Genomic DNA, 24839 nt, shown 5'->3' with positions numbered 1-24839 from the left:
AGGCCTATATTTAGCCCTAGATTGACAACCAAGTAAGGAATGTCACACAACATTCTTGTGTACTAGCCAAATATGTGGATTGTTAACATACCTTTGTGTGCTTAGTCTGATACCACTCAGACAGAGTCACTCTGTGTTTTGGTTTCTTTTTTCCACATTGCTGGTGCCGCATTGAAGTACAGAGTGCAGTACCAAGACCAGAGAAGAAAAGATGTTCAGATGGTTAATGCCAGAGGAATACAAACTCTAAGAGTGAAAAGAATAGTAAAGAATTTAAAGGGTGTACATTAGACATGGGGATTTTTTTTAATAGTAAGTATTGACCTCATAGAAGCTAAAATGACCTCAACCTGACAAATTAAAGCTGTGAACTGGCACATATGCGTTTAACATTAGTGCTATAAACAGGTTATGTGTAAACGCGAGTAAAGTCTAAACTGCAAACTCAAAATGGTTATTTGAGATGCTCTTAAGTATACCTTAGTGAAACCAATCACTGCAATCCTGGTATATGGAAGAGCAATGGAAACGTGCAAAAAAGAACTTGGTGTCTGAAGGTGTGTGTGTGTGTGTGAGAGAGAGAGATTCTGCAGATAAGTGCTTGGTAGTGATGTGTATGAAGTGTGTGGTGTCATTCCTGTCACTGTGTTCAGGAGTGTGATGTCTTGGGGGAATAAACTGTTCTGCAGTCTGGCAGCGAGGGCCCGGATGCTCCGGTACCTCTTTCCAGAAGGTGAAGAGTGTGTTTGAGGGGTGTGTGGGGTCCTCCACAATGCTTGTGGCTTTGCAGATGGAGCGGGTGCTAAAATTGTCTGTGATGAAGGGAAGAGAGGCTCAAATGATCTTCTCAAATGCTCGTTGTAGGGTATTGCAATCGGATACGGTGCAGTTACCATACCAGACAGTGATGCAGCTGCTTAGGACGCTCTCGATAGTCCCTCTCTAGAACGTGGTGAGCATGCATGGAGGGAGATGGGCTTTTCTCAGCTTCCGCAGGAAGTAGAGACGCTGTTGGGCCTTCTTAGTTATGGAGCTGGTGTTGCGGGACCAGGAGTGGTTCTCGGCCAGGTGGGCACCAAGGACTTTGGTGGTCTTGACGACCTCCACAGAGGATCCACCGATGTTAAGTGGACAGTGATCTCTCTCGGTTCTACACCAGTCAGTTATCTGCTGCACCTCCTCCATATGCTGACACAGTCGTGTCATCGGCGAACTTGATGTGGTTTGAACTGTGCATTGCTGCATTGCTGCACAGTTGTCTGTGGAGCAGTAAAGAAAAACACCTGATGGAAGTCGGTGATCTTTCCTAGTGGAAAAAGAGATGTAAACAGAAAATAAAAAAAGGCCTAAAAAATTGAACTCTGTGCTACACCACAGGTAATATGTACTGCAAACTATGAATGATTGCTCTACCTGAAGGTCCTTTCTGAAAGGGTGTTCTATAACTAAGCAAATATAGAGTCCTTGATGACAACCCATGTTTAAAGCTCTATGTATGAGCATAGGTCTCTTTTTACTGAATCTCAAATTCTCTCTTTGCTGTAAATGTTGGACCGAATTCTAAAATGACACAAAAATGTTTCAATTTTCTCTTTTTGAAGTCTGTTTTTAAGTCAAAGCCAGCGTCCTTCAGTAGTCTTTGTGCAGCCAGCTTAATGGTTCTCTGAATCCTGGACAGAGTTCTGTTTCTCTTACAAGATTTGAGTCTTTCAAAGGTTAAGTGCTTCAAAATATGCACAATGTCCTCCACTGCTGAGCAGAGGCATGCTCGCTGCTTCATATAGCGCACTGCACTAGTCTTAGACATGGGCTAAACTTCACTTGGTGACACTCATCTAAACAAATGATTTCAAGCAGAATTTACATTTCAGGAGTACAAGAATGTCTGTTTGCTCACCATATTCATCATCACTGTTTAGCATTTTTATCAAACTGTTAAGAGTGATGATTTAACTCCGTGCCACACACAGAAACCTCTGGCCTTAAATACCGTGGATCGTTCAAGCCATGCAAAATGTTAAAAAAGTGCACTATCTTATTGATATTGCATGTTGGAGATCTTTTACTTTTTTGCTGTCTCGTGCTGTTCAGGATGTCTTTGGCTTGCTAATCAGTCACAGTCAATCAGTTATTTTGTAATACTGGCAACTGCAAGTTCCCAGCTAGCAGGAAATCCTCCCACAGTGTTGATGACGTTCTCACGGCCTTCTCAAGAAATGTTCAAAGAACATCAGAAGGACGTTTATCACTAAAATAAAGTTCCTTACAAAGGTTTGTCTAAGACATTATGTTTTTGACAGCAGTAGTCTGAAGATGTTTTTACTATTAGCATGTAGCACTGCAGGAATGCTTCACAAAACAACACAGTGTGACCTGTTACCTCAATAACACCTCCTCACATTACAAGACTTTTTTTTTTTTTTTTTTTTTGAAGAACGTTTGGACATTTCAGGCCTCAGTCTCATCCTGAGAAGATTATCAGAACTAGTTTACCTGGTTGGGACAGGAGCAACAAGACAGGAAAAGTTTGATTTTATTTATCTTTTTCTCAAGTACCATTTCCTCCTGTGGCCATTAGTCAAGCCACACGAGGTCAGTTCATTTCAATAGACGGAGTGAAGCTAAATCATTATTTTTCACAGTGCCTAAAAATGGACGTGGACATAAAAGACACAGAGAACTTTTTATTTTTGGTGGCCTTCAGGGTGTTAATTATCTTACAGCACAGGTCTCCGTGTCCTCTGCAGTATCCATTTAAGAAGCAACAAACAGCACAATGGAGGACGTTCTTTGATAAGAAACCGACACTTACTTACTGTACAATTAAACTACAAGTGCACTTTTTTCTGTTCTGAAAAGAAAGAAACGACACATAACTGAGCAACACTTTGGTCAGTCATATTTGGAATGTTGTTTTGAACATTTTTCTTTTTTCAAACATCGTCATTCGCCGTGCGGATTTCCGTTCATGGACCCACACTTAACTGAAAACATTTTAAAAAAACCTGTAAACTGTAAACACCATAAATCATGCTCGTTACATGCACTTTGTGACTGTTCATATGTGACTCTTCCTCCAAATATTTGAATGACACCCAACTCACATTTTAGCTTCACTACATTTCCAACAAAAGATGTGCTTGTGTTATGACCTTTAGCAAAACAGCGTTTCATAAAAGGCAACAATTCTGTAAGGCAGAACTATATTTGGACAGTAACACATTCATATTTAAGCAATTTGTGCATCATCAGTATATACAGAATAGACACATTTGACATCTTTTACAAAGGATCCAGGGTCTTAACAGACAGTAAAAGCTATTTGAGTAAAAAGGGAAAAAAAAAAAAGGTTTGAGGCATTTGTGAGATTTTGGCTGAAAAAAAACACTAGAATGCAGCTTTTTTAAGACGTACCAACAATAGATACTTAGTTTAACAATTCCCCTCCAGTCAGAACAGAGACACCGCACAGCTGCTTGCAGTTTGTTGTATACCCCACTGGAGGGGCAGGTTGAGGGTGAGCAATAAGGCCACCACATAATGCATGAGGTCTGGGGTTCAGTAGCATTTCATCAAACCTAAATCAAGTATTGACTTTGCTATACAAATCCAAATCTTTGAGTCTCTCACAGAATCCATCTGACAATTACACACAACTCGCGTTTTTGTTGGCAGTTACACTTTGCCTGTCATTATAGAGTTAAGCATGTAGGTGCAAAAAGCTGCATCTTTCTATATCAGGATGGCTGTGGCTCAGAAGGTAGAGCAGGTTCTCTAATGATTAGAAAGTTGGTGGTTTGATTCCCAGCTCCTACAGATTGTGTCTAAGTAGCACTGGGTAAGAAATAGCTTCCAGTGCATACATGTTATTCAGAAAGTGCTTTGTGGGTGAATGTGGCTTGTATGAGTGTTCAGATATAAGTGCTGTAAAAATATTAAACCTTAACTTGGTACAACTAATTAAAAAAAGGTAAACTGACCAATTCCATAATTGACATCAAAGACCTTCTACAAACCTCTCTCTAAAGTAGAATTTTTCCACTCTGGATTGAGACTCAGACCCCTTTCAGACACACACTCTTTAACTTGAATCTGATGGCACCTAAATGTGTCATCTTCAAGTGAAGTAAAACCTTGGTCAATATGATAACCGCGTCACAGGATTATGAGCATCTCTTCCATCTTTGTGAGTAGCTCGGCTCATTATAATGTCACGTATTCGACGATTAATATAATGATCCCTCCCACAACATGGCATCTGCGTGGGAGGGATGGTACAGATGCATAAAGAAACATGTTTTCAGTAACAACAGTAGGAAAAGCTGAACGTTCAAAAGCATCGTTACACTTTGCGTGACAAATACTGCACGCTATGGCTCTCTCTGTCACAGTTATGCCTAAATAAAGCTGAGCATAGAGACCAGTTTTCAGAAAAGACAATAATCAAACAAAAGCCACATTACATTATGGCAAATTACTTAAGGCAAGATGATAAACAAAGCTTAATCAGAACAACTTTTTGAGAATTATTGGTTACTTTTATGCCATTAAGTGAGGACTTATAAGAGATTCCAAAAAAAACGAGTCATTCTCAGACTGAACAAACATTGCAACAATGGAATCATCACCAGCTCCCAACCCTAACATGAAAACAGAGATATAGCAAGAATGGCACACAGAACTTAATAGCCCTTTTTTTCTGTAAACCTTTTAACTTGACCTTTCATCAGCACAGATTAAAGATTGAAAGCACAGAAAAAAGTCACTGCACAAATCCTACAATACAAGTTCACCATAAGAATAAATTAGCAGTCTGGAACACATTGGTTGTCGGCACTGCAACACTTTAAAGCTCACTGCTGACATGTCCAAGGTATTAAAAGTGACCAGAATACATTTTAGAAAAGGGAGAGAGGGTTTGATAAATATATGAGACAAAGTGAAGTCATTAAAGCTGCCGTCATGTCTTCAGACATTCTGGAGTCCTCTCTCGTGGCCGTCCAGCTGCACCTTAATCTTGTGCAGTTCTTCGATCTCCTGGTGGTGGCGCTCTGTCTTGTGGCGAACCAGAGAGCGATAGAAGTGAATGGTGAACACCACAAAAATCACCCCCACCGGGACCATGATGATGGTGGAGGCCAGGGCAGCCTGCCAGCCGGGGTTCTGCTGCGAGGGGGTGGTGGTTTCCAGAGGGGTGGCTGATGTGGTAGTTGTCTTTTTGATCTTGCCAGATTCTACAGGCAAGAACTTGATCCAGCAGAGGAGCACCACTTCTGCTAAAAACAACAGGATCCCCAAGGCCGTGGAGAAGCCCCAGGCCAGCTCGATGTAGTAGTGCATGCGTTCGTGAGGCGACTCGCTGACGGAGTTGAGGTTGTGGATGTTGCTGACAGCTTCCACATTAGGAAGAATGCAGGTGCTGATCAGCAGAGCAAAGAGGTGCACTGCCACCAGGATGGTGGTGCACACACTGAAGGCGATGAGAAGCAGACGTGGGTAACTGTATTGAACTTCCAGCTGCACCTCAACCATGGCCACCTGAGTCATTTAAACAGACATATCCGAATTACTCTACATCCATGAGTACATCAAAGCACACCAACACAATGCAAACTATACTACGCAAAGAATTTCAGGCATTTTCTAACCCTTCTGTATGAGGTCCCATTAACTGTGGTCAGAAGTATTTAAGTCACTAAGAAAGCAGTTTTTTGGCAAGTCTAAGCCTTCAGAAACTTTCTGGAATGTTAACTCTCAAGTCAGATAACAACCACCATGCTTCCAGGGCTGAAAAATAAAGCCAACAAACTGCAGTCCCTCAAATGGAGGCTTGAATTGGCTTCGGCATGAATAAATCTCTAACTCCAATGATCAGGGGTGTCAAGCATAAGGTAAGAGGGCCAGAATTGGCCCAGCAAAGACCTGGTGGCACGCACGCACGCACGCACACGCGCACACACACACACACACACACACACACAGGAAATGAAGCGGTTTATGAAATTTCAGTTTCTGGGTCAGTGTGAGATTCTGTTTCGAAGGCAATGCGTTTTGCTCTGTCTGCCTTACTCTCCATAGCAACAGAGGCTGTGGCTTGTCTTGTGAGAAGCCACAATGCCAGAACAGCTACAAATGCTTCTTCTTGATGAGCAAAATAATAAATTTACTATGGAGATAACAAAACAACAACTAAGTTAACTATATAGCTGTTACTTTGTGGGAAAATTGCTGTCCAAATTTGATCACAACAGAACACAAGATGTGCTTCTCTGTCAAAAACTTAATTCATCAACTTTAACGATATATTTAATTTATATTGTCAGAAAAAACACTCATCCCATTAAGAATGCAAATGGACAGCACAAACATGACATTTAAAACCACTTCCTTCCTGCAGGTTAGTGGGGATTTTTCATATTGGACTAAACTGACTAACCATTGCAAAGCCAGACAACAGTGCAGAGGTCCTGCTGGAGGCCTTCAGCTTGGCACGGCTCAGATAGAGTTTCCTCCACGACAGTGCCTGCACTGAGTGGTGGTTGGAGCTGACCAACTCCAGGTAACTACGTCGCACCCAGTCCCTGTAGTCCATCCCGCTGTTGTCTGGGGCATGCTCTGCGACCCCTAGGGCTGGAGAACCCATAGGCACATTCAGCTCACTGCTCATTTCACCTGGTGGATATGAAGCGAGACAGAATCACATCAATGACCTGGTGTCTCAGATCCCATTACAGATTAAGATTAGAGATATGAGATTAATACACGTGGCATGTTTAAATGATAATAACAAAAGTTTTTTTTTTTTAAATCTCCTGCAAGAACCCTTTGACATGTACCACTTTTATGCAAAAAATGAAGCCACTTTAGCGTGATTCTTAGCTCTAAATATAGTCACAGCTGTTAACTGCTATTCTATCACATTACCATGAACTTTATTTTGAAAGCACTTCCTCAAATTAATCACCAAATTATGATTGATTGAGAAGCAGGAGACAGTGTTAACCTTGTGATCAGCGTACTGTGGGACATTTAACAAAACCAACATTTTTTTTTAAGTGACTCATTTTGAAAACAGAAAACTTCCCTTGTGGTCACAGGAGATACGCATCAGATACAAAAATTTACATTTGGTGATGCTGCTGTGGACAATTGTAGCTCATAAATCATCAATCTGTGACATTCATATTTTTAACCATACAATACTGCAGCATTTATAGCCAAGATTGTTTACCAGCTCCTGCCCATATCTAGGTCTGTTTACATATTACAAAAAAAGAAAGAAAAAAAAAAGATACATCATGGGTCCTTCAGTTTATTAACTGCGATGTTATCACAGTAACCCAATAAAGTTTATATATAAAGAAATGCTTGGTTGTGAATGTTTATCTTTGCTGTGTTTTCTCCTGGCCATCAATCACAGGAGCTCACTATCCAAATACTCCCAAAACTCTGTGTGTGTGAGTGTGAGAGAGCGAGAGAGAAGAGGGGGGCTGTCTCAACAATGTTTTGCACCAACAACCTATTGGCAAAGAGCCAGGGAGCTAAAGGGAGGGAACAGGAAATCACTATTGTGGAAAAAAAGACAAAGTTAACGCATGAATACAAACAGCCATGCCATGAGTAAAAACACATGAAAAAAGCAAAGACTTAAGCATGTATATGTAAGCACATATCCACTGGCATATTCTGAAGTGATGCACTCAACAACAATATTCAACAAACTGCACAGCAGCAGTACGTCTATCTCCCTTCACGATGTGCAAGCACAGGCTGTGCAAACACAAACCACTGAATTTTACAGTTTGCACTTTAACCATTAATGCGTCAGTGCTTATGATAGTTAGATATATAGATAGTGGTGCGCACTATCTCGCCCACTCTCTTTCTCTCATCTATCTATCTATCTATCTATCTATCTATCTATCTATCTATCTATCTATCTATCTATCTATCTATCTATCTATATATAATATATATATATATATATATAAATATATATATATATATATATATATATATACTATCTATCTGTCTGTCTATCTATCTATCTATCTATCACAACACACAACAAAACAGAAACAGACAAGTGCAAAACGGTGGCCCCATGATTTTGCAGGGGTAACACGTTTCAGCAGATGGGTGCACCTTTACGTCTCTATGTATATTTAGAACTCTGGTAAGTTGGCAGGATCCGTTTACAGAGTTTCGCTAACAGAAAGCTAAAATACCGCTGTTATTTCAGTCAGCGTTAAACAGTAAAAGCCGGAAGACATAATGCTAATACTTATGCAAAAAATCTGGTGCGCATTTTAGCCTGAGTCCATCTTCACCTGATATGAGCACCATAACAAAATTCAGAAAAAGCAGGTCTCTACCAGCTAGCTTATTTAGCTAGCCATTCTCAGCAAGTTCGCCTGTTCCTTAACTTTCCGTCTTACCTATCCGCCAAAGTGCCTTTTAATTACGGGTGCAAACTCCGAGACAGTCCTCTCTCCACGTTGCCACCCGACAAATGAACGCTCTCCGGTCCTCTCCGGGTGTTTTAGTCAAACAACTTCCGCTCTTGGCTTGTAGTTAATCAATAAAAGTACCCCCGTTTCACTCCTGCATCTGAACCAGGTCCTCCAAATGCACTCCTCTCCTCCATACCCCGACAACCTGCGTGACAGTTGCGCTTCAATTCCAAGTAAGTTCACCTGCCGCCTGGTTTCCTGGTTCGGATGGTGCGGTCCCAGCAGAGTGCAGAACGGAAGCTGAGGAAAACTAAAGTCCTTAAAATAAAAGGTTTCCGCTTGGGCGTGCAACTTTCAAAATAAAAGCAGGTGGAAGCCTCCCGGTGTCTCCTACAATACAAGGAAGACTGTTCAAAAAGCCCCTTTCATTGTTCATGCATAAAATAATTCCACATAAAACACTTAAAAATAATTAAAGAAAGTTTAACAGTGAATCCTGTTCCCAATAACACTGCATTATAAGCATAAATAGTTGTCTAGACTGGGTTTAGAAAAATAATGACTTGCACCATGTTTTGATTGTTTCTAGACCCAGCAATGCTTTATGTCGCAATCTCTAAAGTAGGCCTCTCACAGGGTTAATAAGATACATAAATTAAATAATGTTATTATACCTCTTAAAGTATGTAATAAGACCTGTAATGTTAATTTTAGATCAAACTCAAAAGTGCAACTAACTGTAACTGGTGGGTAAGATCATCCAGGGCTATTTTGGAGGTAATATCCTCTGTAAAGCTGACAGAGTGGTTATATCCCTCACACCACTGGCACTAGCAAAATGCCAGTATGTGGAAGTGCATTTACTGCTGTCAAAACTTTTTTTTTTAGATGCATCTATTTAAAGATTTTTCATCCAGGAGCCAGGCTCATGCTTGCCACTCATGTCAGTTTCCTGTGGCTGAAATATTGTATTGTATATTATGAGAAATCTTGCCTTATGCACAAAACTACTTACCTGTAGAGATCTTTTTTTGGTTGTTTTTGAAATTATATTTTAAGAGTAACTCTTGACAAATTGTCTATTTAACTTGCATACATGCTTTTGTTGTTGAATACCTATGTAGTTGCTGAAAGTAGCTGGTCATGCCTTTGCACCTGCTGTGAGAATTGCGAAACTCTTTACAAACAGAACAGTCACTGCTGTTTGTAAAGAGCAGTGTGTGTGCTGAAGTGGTCCCAGATATAATCCGGGAAACACTGGACTTCTATGCTCCTTTAAAAATGTTGCTGCATTCCTCAAATGATGAACTTCAGATGGAACAATAACACTACATGTCCTGAAAACTTCAAACAGCTGTAGACATATCAACAGCCCCCCTTGACATCCTTCAACAATGCTGACTAGCGAAAATCAGATCTTAATCCACCTCGTGCCAACTCTGACTCTCAAGTATTATTGTCTTAATCTCAGTATAACTGCAGAGAGATCATAAATAGCAATAGATTTACACGTGGTCTAATCAGCAGATGAAATTAACTCATTGAGAGTAAAAGAAGAAGAAAAAATCCAACTAAATCTGGTATTATCCTAATGTAAAGAAATCTGTTAATAGGCCAATGAGAGGTAAGTGTGTCTGACTTCTGTAACATAACTGGTTCTTATTGTAGATTTACAGTACTGTGCAAAAGTCTGGAGCCCTTCTTATTTCATTATATTTTTCTAGGAAAATACGTGTAGTTAAAAAAGCAAGCAAACATCAGTGAAAATACAATATTTGAGGACAAACATAGTTTATACAATTCTAACAAGCTTGAAAATCAATATTTGGTGTGACCACCTTTACTCTTCAGTAACTGGGTGTCTTAGGTAAGCTGTCCTGTACTTTCTTTAAGTAACTCCAGGAATTGTTCTCCAGGGGTCTTGAAGGAGATTCAAAGCTCTTCTTTGGATGCTGCCTGCATTTGTTCTGCTCTCTGTCAAGATGATCCCACACTGCTTCTGGACTCTGAGGAGGCCAATCCATGGCTGATAGTGTTCAATTGTGTCTTTTTTAACCAGGTAAGCATTTACTGCATCTGCGCAGTGTGTTTGGGATTACTGCCATGTTGAAGCTGTTGCTAGTCAGATACTTTCTAGATAATTTTGCATGGCAGATCAAAATTTGATGGTCCTTTTCTGTGTTCATAATTCCATCAATCTCCAACACCACTGGCTGAAATACCAAACCATGACAGAGCCTTGTCTTATATGCATAAAGACAACTTGTGCACAAGGCAACTTGAAAAAAAAAATACAATAAAGTATGACTCCTTGGAAGAAGCAGCCAGCCCGGAAATGGGTATTATCAATTATCTTCTGTGGATTAAAACACATGGCATATGTGCTATCTATCCAAAATAAGATGTTTACTATAATGCAAAAAAATCCCCAAACATTGCTGCTCATTGATTTATTTTTCTTTAATACTTACTGGGGAACAGCCAAACTCCTTAGGCGGATTAATTCTGTTTGGGTGTTTGTGATGCTGCTTTGGTTTTGGGAAGGAACAACAGCTGGAACAGCTTCAAAGCCTGCCCACACAAGTCACAATAATAGTCTTAATAATAAGCACGCAGAGAGTATTTAAAACATTTATTTGTATCATCACAGAGCACAAGTGAAAGACTGAAATCAGTGGGCAAAAATGGCTGTTACAGTAGCTCATCTAGAAATCCTCATTCATTCACGATAACGTGTTGCATCTGCGACACAAAACAGGATTTCCAATATCAAGTCTCCTTTCAAAAGGCTTACAGCGTTTACAGATAGACCTTCAAAGATAATAAAGTAATATAAAACATATATTTTTAAAAAATCTATTAAACACTATTATTTTCTGTGCAGTATAAATTTTGTGGGTTTTTTTTAGTCTTGTAAAAAGGCCCCATTGTATATTCACAATCCAAATATCAATCCAGTCACTTACTGCAGAGCTGAGCGACAGGACAACTGTTAACACTTTTTCAAGTTAACGGGGTAGCCCAGCTAAACATTTCCATATATGAACATTTGCACCAATCAGAATTTCAATGCCTCACTGTTTTCCAGCAAGCTGGTTTTGTAAATTGATGGTCAGAGCTACTTAAATCTTTATCGGTCTCTTTGTAGCGGGTAACATAAAGACAGTTTCAGACAAGTTTCAAACTTTTAGGTGTTACCTGAAAAGATAATCCCCGCTTTAGAGTTGCTGGTTCTCCATCGTGTACCAGGCAAAACATAGCAATACTGCAACCTTTTGGGCTTCTTTTTTGCATAACCTTGTGATGTAGTCCTTAAAATTTTAAGTACAGTTTGTACCTCTTTTACACATTATAGCTGTTTGCGTATGGTGAGCAGTCAAAGTGCATACCTTAATATTCTTGAGAAGAACATTGACTTCTTTTTGAGGCTTTTGGGGTAAAATGCCACGATATGTGTTCTTGTAATAATTATGTATTCGTGTGGTGACAGCCCTGCATGGTCCATCATTTACCCACAGGGTTTGCTATGTGAACAAGGCAAGTGTGCAATGCAAAACAGCAGATATACTAAAATAAACAATCTGTGCTAAAACTACATGATGTCTCAGCCCTACAGTCTGTCAGTGGAGAAGAAACCATCAGCCGGGACACTTTCAGTTAAGATACACAGTTAAAAAAAAAGAGTTGTTGGGATTTCACTTCACAATGACCACTGATGTGTTGTGGATGGATTCCATAACAGCAGCCAGGCGACTGCACAGGTCGTAGGCCTGGGTGACGTGGACTTTGGGTGGGTCTTTAAGCACTACTGTGTCAGCTGAACCGTCCAGAACTCTGGGAAGCAACTCGCCGAGCTTCACCTGCAATGAGTCTGAACACAAAGGAGGAGCAGCAGAAGTGAGCGACTTGGTTTATTGTTGATTTTCTTTATTGCAATTTTGTTTCAATTTAAGGTTTAAATTTTAATTAGCTAGCAGCATTACTGGTATAGAATTAAATGTATGTGTGTAATTACAGCAAAATGTTGTCTAAGGGTGCACCTACACTTTTGGGTACGCAAACTTTATACTGTATTGACTCAATATAAGCCTTTATGCCCCTGTCCCACATTCCTTTTAATTTAAATGTATTTCAAACTCTCAGAATAAGGGATCCTCATCTACTGTATACACATAAAATATTTATTCAAGATGCACCAACATGCTGACTTAAAGTAATTTGATTACATGTGAATTTTCCATATAATTTTGTTACATAAGTCATAATGTAAAATTTAATGGAATCTGGTCAAATGAAATTTACTTTACTGGTATACATCCAGTTTATATCAAGCACATTTTCCTCAGTGATGAATTATTTGAAAAAATAAACCTTTTCTTTCATATATTTCAGTTACATTTAACTGAAAATTAATGATTTGTGTTTATTAAAAGTTAAAAAATAATTGAGTGTATTTTGACATTTTTGATGCAAACCCTACAGCAACCTAAAAGCATCCTAAAAGTCGGTATTGCAGAAAATGCACAAAAAGCATGGCAGCAAGCCACCTTATATATTTATTTCTTTTTGAGCCGCTGTAATTAAAACTTCTAGCTCATCATATGAGACATCATGTATACAGCTATAAGAATAATAGAGCTGGACGGTACAGACTGATGTACAATCTAAACTTACGATCCATGTCTCGGCCCAGGCAGCAGCACCAGTGGCTGCGGATGGCCTCCATTGCATCTCGGTCTTCCTGGGGTAAAGTCGAGTCCCGGTTCATCAGGTGAAGGCAGGGGATGACGGCCTCATCCATGATGGCAATACCCTCTTCTACTTTGTCCTCCTCGCCGCTGCAAAATAGCTGTGATGCGCTCTCATTCAGTGCCTGTGTGGTGGATGACAGGACATATGTACAAACCCTGTTCTGAAAATGCTAGGATGCTGTGTAAAGTGTTAAAAAAAACAGAATACAATGATTTGCACATGTTATCACCGTATATTTTAATCAAAAGCACCAGAACCACTGTGTAGCCCTCTCAATTCCTTTTAACAGCAGTCTGTAAACATCTGGGATCTCAGGAAAACAGCTGGTGAACTTTTGGGAATGTTGTCTCATTTTTGTCTAATAGAGGATTCTAGCTGCTCAACAGTCCTGAGCTTCCTTGTTTTATCTTATTCATTTGATTATGCTTGTGAAATGTTTTCAGCAGTTTCAAGGTCTGGACTGCAGGGCATGAAGCCATGCTGTTGTAATAGATTCAGCATGCGGTTTAGCATTGTCTTGCCGAAATATTCAAGGTCTTTCCTGAAAAAACTGTCATCTAGATGGGAGCACAAGTTGTTCTAGAACCTGTATATATCTTTAAGCACTAATGGAGCTTTTCCATATGTGTAAGCTGCCAATTCCATAGGCACTAATGCAGGCTTTTTAAACTGAGTGCTGATGATAAGTCAGATAGTCCCTTTCCTCTTTTGTCCAGAGGATGCAGCGTCCATGACCACGGAACAGTTTTCCACTTTTGCTCAGTCCGTTTTAAATGAGCTGTGACCCAGAGAAAACATCAGCCTTTCTGGATCATGTTCATATATGGCTTCCTCTTTGCGTGACAAAGCTTTAACCTGCATTTGCAGATAATATGGGGAACTGTATTCACAGACGCCAGTTTCAGGAAGTCTTCCTGAGCTCATGCAGTGATTTCCATAACAGAATCAGGCCTGATTTTATTATAGTGCTGCCTGAGGGCCTGTGAAAATTGTTCCTCCAGCGGTTTCTTTTTAGCACCACTCACACTTCCAGCGTTTCGTTGCCTTGGTCCCAACTTTTTTGAGACGTGTTGCTGCCATCAAATTCAAAATGAGGTTGATACTAAACTATTTTAAATGTAGGGCATTTTAAAAGTAAAGGTTCGAGAGACACAATCAAAAGCTGCAAAACAGCAATTAAAGAACTGTCGTTTCCAAGTCAATATACTTTATAAAATTCAATACATTGGAGAACAAATCTACTCCTGCTCTAATACTGTCCGACTAGATTTTATACAGGCTGTAATGGGAAACTAAACCAAGCGCAGCTTATCAAAACATTTCCTCTCCTAAATGTGGCCCTCTTGGCCAGTCAGTCCTTCTATCCACATTTTTGGTACAGAGAAATATATTTTAGAAAATGTCAGGGGGACATGGGTCACTCCCAGAGGATGGATTCTAATGATCTGCAAACATCTTATTTTAAGCAAACCAAAACCTCTTATTTTTAGATAATTTTTCTTTATTGATATTTCAGACTTTATAGAGAAGGATCGAGCTCAGCGATCTATCTGCAATTCGACGGAGTGGAAAATAGTCCTACTCACAGTGAGACACTTCCTCCTGTAAACAGCAATGAGAGACTTGTCCACACCACGTTTCTCTCCGTTTCGCAGCAGGGTGCTGTTGGTCTCGTAGGCGTGGGCCAAGTAATTCAGTGCCTCACGCATCCTGCAGTACGGAAAGGCAACAACTGCTGTCATATTACACAAAAAATACACTTTTTGTAAGAAAAGAAATGGTTATTTCCCACACAATGTAATCAAAATGTAAGCAAAATATTTAGTTTTATGATCTGAAAACATATGAAAAGTATTTAAAATGAGGGTCCCCATGCTTTTAGAAATTGTTTCGTGTTATGTTACTCTAAAGTTATAGTATTCAAGGATATAGATATCTGAACTGTACTATCATTAACTATTCTTTGGTATGTATATCCTGGCTTTAAATGAGTGCATCTTTACTCTGTGTAAAGAATTCATAACTTAATAGGCAGTGTCAAAAGGATCAGTGATGTGTGAGATTTTTTATGTGTAACGCACGAATGAGCACAAACAACCATATATTAATCTGGAAAAATGTGGTCAGACACATGCTGATCGGGTAGGGTTGTGTTGAATATTCGACACCTACTTCCCGTGCTGGTAATGCTCCAGCCCAGTCAACAGATAGACAAAGACCGTCCTGAACAGCCTGTAATCGTCATGCCACTGCTGTGAGAGAGCAAACAGAAATATCACGTAATTCCCTCTTTTACACTCCTCCTATTTTTTCCACTTGACAATATTTGAATAAAAACTTCTATTTTGTAGAAAAAAAGAAAAGAAAAAAAAAAGAAGTAAAATCAGACTGTTAGAGGCTGCACAGATATAAAGACATAGAGAATATCACCAGACCTATCATTTAATCAAAGACAAGTTTGGTGTTAGGTTTATGCTATATTCTTGATATAAGAAACAGTTTATTACTGCAGTCTGTGATTGGTGTCTTCACCATCCCAGCTGTCTTTCCATGCTGGAACATACATAGTTCTCATTCCAGTGTGAACAAATGTCACTGGGTTTACATGCTCCCTACTGGAATGTCAACCACGCAGACCCAAATAAACACAGATTAGGGATTTAATATACTGAACACAAACAAACTTCCTTCATAAAGCTGAGATAACCATGTAATAATATTTTTATAAACGCAAAATACTTAATAAAACTGACATTTGAGAGCAGTGCAGGGTGTCTATTTTTACTTTTGGATTTTTAGCCTTTTATTGCTATTAAAGGCAAGAATGAGGTGATTTGGCCACAAATCTGTTAACAGAGCCACTAATTTTCCACAGATGCTCAGCAGTGGAACAAAAATTCAACCCAGTGAAGCTACTTAACAGATGTCTGCCCCTGTTCTGTTTTGGGGGCAAGTCTCAGCTGCTGTTACAGATCACTGCCATATTGCATCATGGACCTAATGACATTTTTTCATCAAATATCTGTTTGAAAATTATACTAATTTCTTTATTTGCATATTTATGATGTTTTCCCTGCATAAAAAAATCAAACATTTTATCCGTTCAGCCTAGAGACGGTACCATGTATTCTTCCATGTCCATGTCTTCTGGCTTAATGAGACGAAGTTTGGCCCGGGCTTCCCTCATGATACTGATGGCTCTGTACGTACCAAAAATGATAAATGAAGTTTAAGAGCAAATGCATGGAAAGGAGAAGATACTGTAAAGTTACAGCTCTGAACTCTGGACACTAGATGGCACAATATGCATGCTATATTCTACTGTATTTTTAGTTACCATTCTGCTTTCAGTAAAAACCTTTCCAGCCACAGTATTACACTCCTATTCTTGTATATACACACACGCTACAACCTTCAAATGCCTCTGTTTTATGTTAGTTCATTTATAAACTTTTTTATTTGGGGTAATCTAGGATAAAATTCATCTGTGTTACAATTTTTTTGGCCACTCAAGGACTGTGTGCACCTCTCATCAAAACTGAGGTTGCGGTCAGTAAACTGCTCAAGCAGTGTCCTCTCAATGACACGCTTGGGTGCCTTGTTCTGGAAGAAGTAGACCAGAGCGTGCTGCAGACGTGCATCCTCCTGTGGTGTGGTCTCCTCTTCAGAGAGCTCATACAAGCGCGAATACTCTTCATGGAAAGCCTGAAAGAACCACGGGAAATTTTAATGTTTTTAATGCTTTATTTAATTAATTGTACACTTTAAGGCATCAGTGTGACTTATACAAGGACCGCACATTTCACAAGTTAAAGTATTTTCTTTGTTGTTTAAAATCTAGGAAATATGGGGATTTCATGACTTTAGTGACAAAGTTAAAATACAGATCTTGCTATTGATGTTAATCTTTTTAAATATGAAACACTGTGCTTCATAGAAGTTCTTTATCAAATACAGAAAGAATACTTCAAGAGGCTTCTCACCCTGCAAAGTGAATCTTGCTTCCCGAGCTTATTGCAAGAGAACCTCCAGTTTAGGATAAAAGGAATTCCTTCAGGGATTAACTTCTAGCGAAAAAGTCCCATAAAATGCGCATTTTTGTTTTTGTGTGGATTTTTAATAAAACTGTCTCGCAGAGAGATAAAAACTGCAATTAGAGCACGGGTTGATCCAAGGACAGTTTATGAGTATCTGGGTCTAAATCAGGTCAAATCAGTCATACAGCTTTTACAGATTTTTTGCAATTTAGAGTTGATGTGTGATTAAAAGAACATCAATATCCCAAACAAAAAATACCTTGATGAGGCCAGCCTCGGGACCCTCCTTATCAAAAATTTGTCTGGCCTTGGCTATGGCTAGAATGACACCCTGCATAGCTGGAGTTAGCATCATCTGGGAAATGACATGACAATGTAGAGAAAAAAGAGAATGATTATACCATGAAATGACAGATAATTAGTCCAAAGGGTAAACAAAGAAAAAACATATGACATATATGATATATGACTCAAAACCTATTGTATCTCTTTAAATCTCATCAACGTTTACATTAACCCTGCATTTGATCATTTAGCTTATATTTGTGTCCACTGACTAGGAAAGCTATCAGCTGCAGGTATGTATTTATAACTGCTTAAATCACACTCCATTAAGACATTAGGCCTTACCTCTTCATTGTATCCGTCAGCATCCGCCCTCACCATGATCCGGCCCACATTGGGGATCTCCACTTCTGAGACCTCATTCTCAGTCTGTCGTGGTCTGGCTGGAACCTCCTGCTGCTGCTGCTGCTCCTCATTGCTTTGCTCTGCGATAGGTTCAGGAGCCTCTCCAGAAGCCTGGGGCTCCTCTTCAGTTTCAGAGACGAGGCCGGCCACCTCCGGGTCATCCTTCTCTACGTGGATGTCAGATGGTGTCTGATCGCAAAGCTCTACATCAGGGCCAGGGATCTGACAGAGAAAGTTTTCAGATAGAACACGTTAGTATATACTCTCTTATATCAGCGTATGCTTTCACAGCTTTTGGGGGTCTTGTCAGCATACCAGTAAGCTCTGGAAGTCTAGTACCTGGCTTGAACAGTGTGTCTCAAAGTGCTAATTTACAGTACTTTGCAATTCTAACAACAAATGTATTCAATGAGAAACATGGTGAGAAATATTGTGATTCAGAATAGTTATCTGCATTCAACAAAAGCGGGTTATCTAGGTCAGCAAAAACAGTTATGTTTATATTATGATCACAACAAAAAGTGCAAAAATTACTTCAAATAACTACTTGTTATCTGTACACTAATCTAAATAGGTCTCTAAATAAGCTCTACATAAGTCCTGAAGGGTCATCACCATGCTAACTGGGGAAATCTGATCGCTGACCCAGATGGACGCACTTTATTTTTGTGGCCTAGAATTTCTGACCCATATTCAACATGGTAGGGTAGGGAATGATAGGGCGAGGTGTCGTGTACTTGTTCACCTGATTCTGCGGCTCCTTCTCCTCTGAATCAGAGCTCTGGCTGACCCCCGTGGTGTCAGTGACTGTTGGAGTGCTGGTATCACCTGGCTGGCAGCCAGGGCCCTCTGGTGGTGGGGGAGATAAATCTGTTTGCGCTAAGGTCAAAAAAGAAAGACAGGCTTTGACTCTACATGTGTCTTTTGAAAAGAAGAAGTGCTAAATATATAATTAGATTACTGGATATATTCTAATCTCATCTGGTGTTAGAGACCCCACCTAGAAGGTCTGAGCAATGATACAGTCTATTCGTCCAGCCTGAGGGCAGACTTCTGTCTAGAGTTAAGAAAGCTCTGCAGTAACAAGTGTTCATTACATTTTTGATGGGCTCTTGTTACACAGCCAATAAAACTACATTGGAAGGAGGTGATTTTGTTGGAGAGAAAGTGATAACTGACACCTGCTTAATTGGACAAAGAAGTGCAATCAACTAGTTCAATATTTCATGTAGAATTAGATTTTCTTCTATTGAGAATTGCTTATCCTTGCTAATTATATTTTGGGTCCATACAGTTTTTAAATACAATGCCTACTGCTGTTTTGGGCTCCTTAGGCTAAAGCTTGAACAGATATATAATACTTTGTGTTTTAATCTGCTTCTTAAATCTCATCCTGTGCTCATTGTGCTCCTGAAAGAGGTTCAAGATTTGATTGAACTGGCTTAGTTGTCCTGGTGTGAACATAATTACAATGACTACATGTTTCATATACATCTCCACATTATCTAGAGTGGTGATGAAATATTTTATGTCATTCTCACTTTTTCAGGCATCACTACAGACCTTCTGGCTCTTTTCTGAGATCAGGTTCTGGCTCTTTCTCTGCTTCTTGGTCTGGCTGTGGCTCTGGAGCAACTCCTTCATCCACCTCTTCAGTAGTGGATCCTGACTGGGGTGCTGGCTCAACAGGTGACTGCTGTATGTTATCCAGACTGGGACTTGTGGGCTCTGCAGAGGCGGTGGACTCTTCCTGCGGGGTTGCTGTCTGGCAGAACTGCTCCTCCCATTCGCTGAGCTCCTGCTGGAACCAGCGGTTATCTTCGTGGACATAGCGCCTGAGGATGGGTGGCAGAGAGTCCATGCCATGGAGCACCTGGCCCGTCTCATCATCTGTGTCTTCTGGGTGGGATGTAAGACATTTTTAGTTAGGAAATTAACTGTCATTTATTATCATTTTAATGCCTTTCAAGTAATACCATTTGAATTCATGCATATTAATATCCATTGTACAAATAGGTATTTCAATATGCTACTATACTTAAAATGTTTGCATAGAAAAATGTTTATGCGTTTCTAGTTTCTAGTTCTAGTTCTGTTCATAATTTTTATGGACAGGATTTCTAGGCGCAGCCAAGTGGCAGAGGGCTTTCGCTTTGGTGGCCTCAGAATCTCATCTCTGATTTTTGCGGATGATGTGGTTCTGTTGGCTTCATCGGGTGAAGGCCTCCAGCTCGCACTGGAGCGGTTCGCAGCCGAGTGTGACGCAGCGGGAATGAGGATCAGCACCTCCAAAACGAGGCCATGGTTCTCAGCCGGAAAAGGGTGGAGTGCCCACTCCGGGTCGGGGATGAGTTCCTGCCCCAAGTGGAGGAGTTCAAGTATCTCGGGGTCTTGTTTGCGAGTGATGGGAGAAGGGAGCCGGAGATCGACAGACGGATTGGGGCTGCAGCTGCAGTAATGCAGACGCTGCACCGGTCCGTCGTGGTGAAGAGGGAGCTGAGTGTAAAAGCGAAGCTCTCAATTTACCGGTCGATCTACGTCCCTACCCTCACCTATGGCCACGAGCTGTGGGTAGTGACCGAAAGAACGAGATCGCGGATACAAGCGGCGGAAATGAGCTTCCTCCGAAGGGTGGCTGGCCTCTCCCTTAGAGATAGGGTGAGAAGTTCGGCCATCCGGGAGGGGCTCAGAGTAGAGCAGCTGCTGCTCCACATCGAAAGGAGCCAGCTGAGGTGGTTCGGGCATCTGGCAAGGATGCCCCCTGGGCGCCCCCTGGGCGAGGTGTTCCAGGCATGTCCCACCGGGAGGAGGCCCCGGGGCAGACCCAGGACACGCTGGAGAGATTATATCTCTCGGCTGGCCTGGGAACGCCTTGGTATTCCCCCGGATAAGCTGGAGGAGGTGGCTGGGGAGAGGGAGGTCTGGACCTCTTTGCTTAGGCTGCTACCCCCGCGACCCGACCTCGGATAAGCGGATGAAGATGGATGGATGGATAGTTTCTAGTATCTAGCCACTACTTAAACTGGGTGAACTCCATATAATTTATACATAAATTGTTTTCATTTCAGTTTCCTTTATCTTTACTGAATCTCACTACATGAGTCCAAGTTACAGGAAAAAACATATTTTTTGCTCCTTAACGTTGCTTAGCACTTACATAAGTACATACATAAGTGATGCTGTCTATCTAGTGATGTGTCCCCTCATATAAAAGGTCTTGAATATTTTAAAGACCTCAGAGTACCGTATCACCCCGACAGACTCACTCAGCAGTTCACAGACTGCTGGCTTGTGGTTACTACAGTATTTATAGGTAGAATAGTCACTCTTCTGCGGAACCAACTTCCAGTTTAGTTTCAGGAGACAGACACCCTCTCTACTTTTGAGATTAGGCTCAAAACTTTCCTAAGCTTATAGTTAGGGCTGGATCAGGTGACTTTAAAAAAACATCTTTTAGTTACACTACAACAGACCTTTGCTGCTGGGGGACTTGCAATGAAGCACAGAGTGTTCTTTCTTCTTTAATAACCGTTCTTTCACTCTTCTTTCACTCTACATGTATTTATGCACACTCACAGCATCTCTTGTCCTGTCTCCCCCTCCTCTCACCTTTAGCCTCTCTCTAAGCCTGGTTGTGCCCGAGGTTTCCTACTGTTAAAAGGGAGTTTTTCCTTCCCACTGTCGCCAAGTGCTTGTATCCATCATCTTACAATATAAAGCGCCTTGGGGCGACTATTGTCGTGATTCGAGCTATTTAAAACTGAACTGAATTGAATACTGGAATGAGGAATTCTTGACAAACCATTTTTATAATGATATGCTGAGCATTTTGTTTCATAAATACAGTGTGAATTTTAAATTTACTTGAATTTGGCAAATGAAATGTACTAGTTTGGTATACATTTATAAATCTATAAAATCTCAAATAAATCCTGGCTAATAAACAAAGTGATAAACCTTTGTTTTAAAAATATATATATTTCAGTTGAATTGACTTGAATGGTACACCCCCGCTTGTCATCTATAGTATGTTGATGCTTTGGTTTCTGCTCAGGTGTTTGATAGCCTTCCTCTCTTGAATATTAAGGTTGGACAAAGGAATCTTTGCACTGGAGAGAATAGCTGAAACCTCTGAACTGCCTCTTTGCATCAAGTAAACGGAGAACGCTCTGCAAAAATTGCTTTCATTCCTCTCATTTCCTCTTAAAAATAAAATAACTGAAAGGTAGGTGTACCTGTGATGAGCTGAGGTAGCCTGTCGTCAATGTACATTAGGCAGTATGCACTTGCGTTGGTCATGCCTCCAAAGGAGTCTCGCTCCAGCTCATCCCACGATGACTCAGTGACACTTATGTCATTGTACTTCAGCCAGCGCTGGTTAGCATGGTCATAGATGTAAGCCCAGTAATGACCAGCTGATGCCTGGCCTTCATGGACAAGCACTGCATGGAGTCTGTAGGGGGCCTAAGAGTCACACGAGAGACATAGAGAAAGAACACTGGAATCCAGCTTCCCAACTTAATATCAGCTGTTCGCCATGAACTGCAACATTACTTTCAGTTGACCTGTTCTTATTTGTGTCCTGTTGTCCTGTTTACATGACACTATTTTCTGTTTCTCTGTAGATATCAGTAAAGTTTAATCTAATCTCAGCTCATTCACTTTCTACAGCTGCAGATGTAAAATATGTAATTGAATTGCTAAATTAGGTGAGTGTGCAGGCCTTACCTGGCAGAGACTGTTGTCTGAGTACATGCCCTCGAGCGTCTGAGTGAGCCTGTCAATGCTGGCCTTTAGTTCTGGCAAACAAGCAAAAAATAAACACAGACCCTGAAAGGAAATGATTTTCACAACTGTTGGAACAAAAATAAGTCAATCTGAATAATACTAATTTGCATGCTTGCATAGCTGTCCTACATTTTATATGATATGTGCCATAATGGGAAAGTTGAGAGAGCCGGCCAAATGTCTATCACCCGTATTCAAAGAAATATGACTCATCTTGACATTTAACATATTCTGATGTGTTGTCTGCGCCTGAATGAGTCACAGTCAGCAGAAGAACATTGGCTCTATTTTTGTGCAGGTGCACAGCTCTGTGCCAGTACACTTTTTGTTCTTTACTCACCTGCAGCACTTATATTTAATGAAATGTATTTTATTCCACTGAAGATGGCGAATAAGTGTAGCAGACCAAGTGTCATTGGAAAGCGTGGGGCTCATTGCAATTTCACTGTCAAGGCTACCCACATTAATGCATCATCATCATCTGCTGTATCCAGTTTGGCAGCAGTTTTATTGAAGCATATCTTTAAGCACAGTGTTTTTATTACTGGGTGTTCAAGTGAGTTTATATAATGTGGAATATGCCAGACAAGGTAAAAAACCCAAGGAGATTTATGACCCCACTCTACTCTATGCATGTTTGGGTTTTATACTATGCAGCTTGATTGTTTTGGTTTACTCACTCTGAACTTATCAACCCTCAAGCAAGGCACCAAAAGACAAATCGTTTGCAGCTTAACAACTGAAAGCACAACACAAAGAAAGCTGAAGGATGTTATGATTTCATATGATGCTTACAAAGCAATATAAGTAAATCTTTAAGGTAATATCAATGTGGGTATAAAAAGAGAATTATCATTAGCATACCATTTATGTCATTCTCAACTTCAGTCCTCCAACGCTGAAGACAGGTTTTAGCAAAGTGCAGCTCTTCTTCTGTGATGCTGTGGGGGGCAGGGTGTGGTGGGCAGTCAATAGGTTGTCTGCACTGAGTGAAGGGCTTGTATATGGGGGTCCTCTGGCAACTGGAAACACTGGAACCCAGGCTCTCTGATGAAACTGATTCTCCGGGATCACTAAAGAAGGCAAGAACAACGACACAGCAGTTACAAGCATGTCAGGATTTCCCATTTAAAGAGAGGACTGTGTGGAACCACACTAACTGAGAATAAATTAAATCTATTAAAAGATGATTTCATTTTCGAGATCCCACTTGTGGCCTCGGTGAGTATAATGCTGTTGCTCTATACAAGAAGAGTAGAGTTGAAAAAGGTAAACACCTGCTTTCTTTGGCAATGGCTTCACTGAGGGGGGCACTTGGAGGAGTCGGTGACGATGCGGCCTGTCTCGAGTCTTCAGCTGGGGAAACGCTAGTCGGCTTGGTGGTAGCAAACTCCAGCACAAACTGGAGCATGTCAGCTAGAGGGTACTTTGTAGGTCCAGAGCCATAGTTTTTATAACTGTGAGTAAAGAAAGCAGATAATTAGATGGAGATTTGACCTTAAAAAAAAGAAAGGATAAAACTTACCACTCAAGTTTCTGTTGAAGGACTGCCAGTTGCTCCTTTAGTTTCTTTACTTCTCCTCTCCTCTCATGGGTCTGCTCAATGTTTTTGTGAAGATATCTGTAACCACAAAAACAAGAAGATTCCTACAATTAAAAATGTGGCAAAGTTATATTTAAATATTTACACCATACACACATCATAAAATACCAATGGAACAGTGTTGGTCAAGTTACTTGAAAAAAGTAATCAGTAACTAATTACTGATTACTTCCCCAAAAAAGTAATCCCATTACTTTACTGATTACTTATTTTCAAAAGTAATTAATTACTTAGTTACTTAGTTACTTTTTAAAAACATGATTTACAACCTGAAGTGGTGATAAAGCGATAGCTCTTTCAGCCCAATTCTACTTTTTCTACATAATCCATCATACAAAATGTAATCAAAATGGAAAAGTCTCTTTTTTTTAACTTGTTTTATCAGTTTTAATCTTTTAACTTTATGCATCAAGCAAAAATGTAATTATATGCAACATTCTCTGAGTTGAATAAATGAGTTTAACATTTAAACCTATTTTCTGCACATTCCAGCACATAAAATAAAATATTTTTTTT

The 24839-nt window shown here is 40.2% G+C and overlaps 2 protein-coding genes across 3 annotated transcripts in view; both read right to left on the bottom strand.

The window, feature by feature from the left end:
- Positions 1–2670: 2670 nt before the first annotated feature.
- Positions 2671–8765, bottom strand: orai2 (ORAI calcium release-activated calcium modulator 2). The gene is made up of 3 exons (XM_005916103.3): positions 8439–8765; positions 6437–6672; positions 2671–5538 (listed from the first exon to the last, which is right to left on the bottom strand). The coding sequence occupies exons 2-3, from the start codon at positions 6665–6667 to the stop codon at positions 4969–4971; spliced, it is 801 nt and encodes a 266-aa protein (XP_005916165.1). The 5' UTR covers positions 6668–6672; positions 8439–8765; the 3' UTR covers positions 2671–4968.
- Positions 8766–10490: 1725 nt separating this feature from the next.
- The window catches only part of usp28 (ubiquitin specific peptidase 28), a 28302-nt gene continuing 13953 nt past the window's right edge, over positions 10491–24839 (bottom strand). The window contains exons 12-26 of one of the 2 annotated variants that reach the window (XM_005916099.3): positions 24246–24341; positions 23998–24177; positions 23585–23793; positions 22661–22731; positions 22168–22396; positions 19496–19828; positions 18678–18811; positions 17873–18154; positions 17502–17597; positions 16732–16910; positions 16327–16405; positions 15378–15457; positions 14792–14915; positions 13128–13326; positions 10491–12324 (exon numbers count right to left, since the gene is read on the bottom strand). In XM_005916099.3, coding sequence (XP_005916161.1) covers positions 12149–12324; positions 13128–13326; positions 14792–14915; positions 15378–15457; positions 16327–16405; positions 16732–16910; positions 17502–17597; positions 17873–18154; positions 18678–18811; positions 19496–19828; positions 22168–22396; positions 22661–22731; positions 23585–23793; positions 23998–24177; positions 24246–24341 — 2467 coding nt within the window. In that variant the 3' untranslated portion in view covers positions 10491–12148. Of the gene's footprint in view, positions 12325–13127; positions 13327–14791; positions 14916–15377; positions 15458–16326; positions 16406–16731; positions 16911–17501; positions 17598–17872; positions 18155–18677; positions 18812–19495; positions 19832–22167; positions 22397–22660; positions 22732–23584; positions 23794–23997; positions 24178–24245; positions 24342–24839 lie in introns of both variants that reach the window. The other variant, XM_005916098.3, reaches the window with a different exon arrangement.

Source organism: Haplochromis burtoni, unplaced genomic scaffold, assembly GCF_018398535.1.
Source record: "Haplochromis burtoni strain Fernald_Lab_line unplaced genomic scaffold, NCSU_Asbu1 Contig_17, whole genome shotgun sequence".
In the NCBI taxonomy this organism is placed as follows: domain Eukaryota; kingdom Metazoa; phylum Chordata; class Actinopteri; order Cichliformes; family Cichlidae; genus Haplochromis; species Haplochromis burtoni.
This window is presented reverse-complemented; position numbering and strand designations above follow the sequence as displayed.

What these genes read in the sequence shown, in the direction of transcription:
- orai2 (XM_005916103.3), bottom strand. Translation starts at nt 6,667, where the DNA reads ATGAGCAGTGAGCTGAATGTGCCTATGGGTTCTCCAGCCCTAGGGGTC. An exon ending in TGTTGTCTGGCTTTGCAATG is followed by an intron (nt 5,539 to 6,436) that starts GTTAGTCAGTTT and finishes TAAATGACTCAG; the next exon opens with GTGGCCATGGTTGAGGTGCA.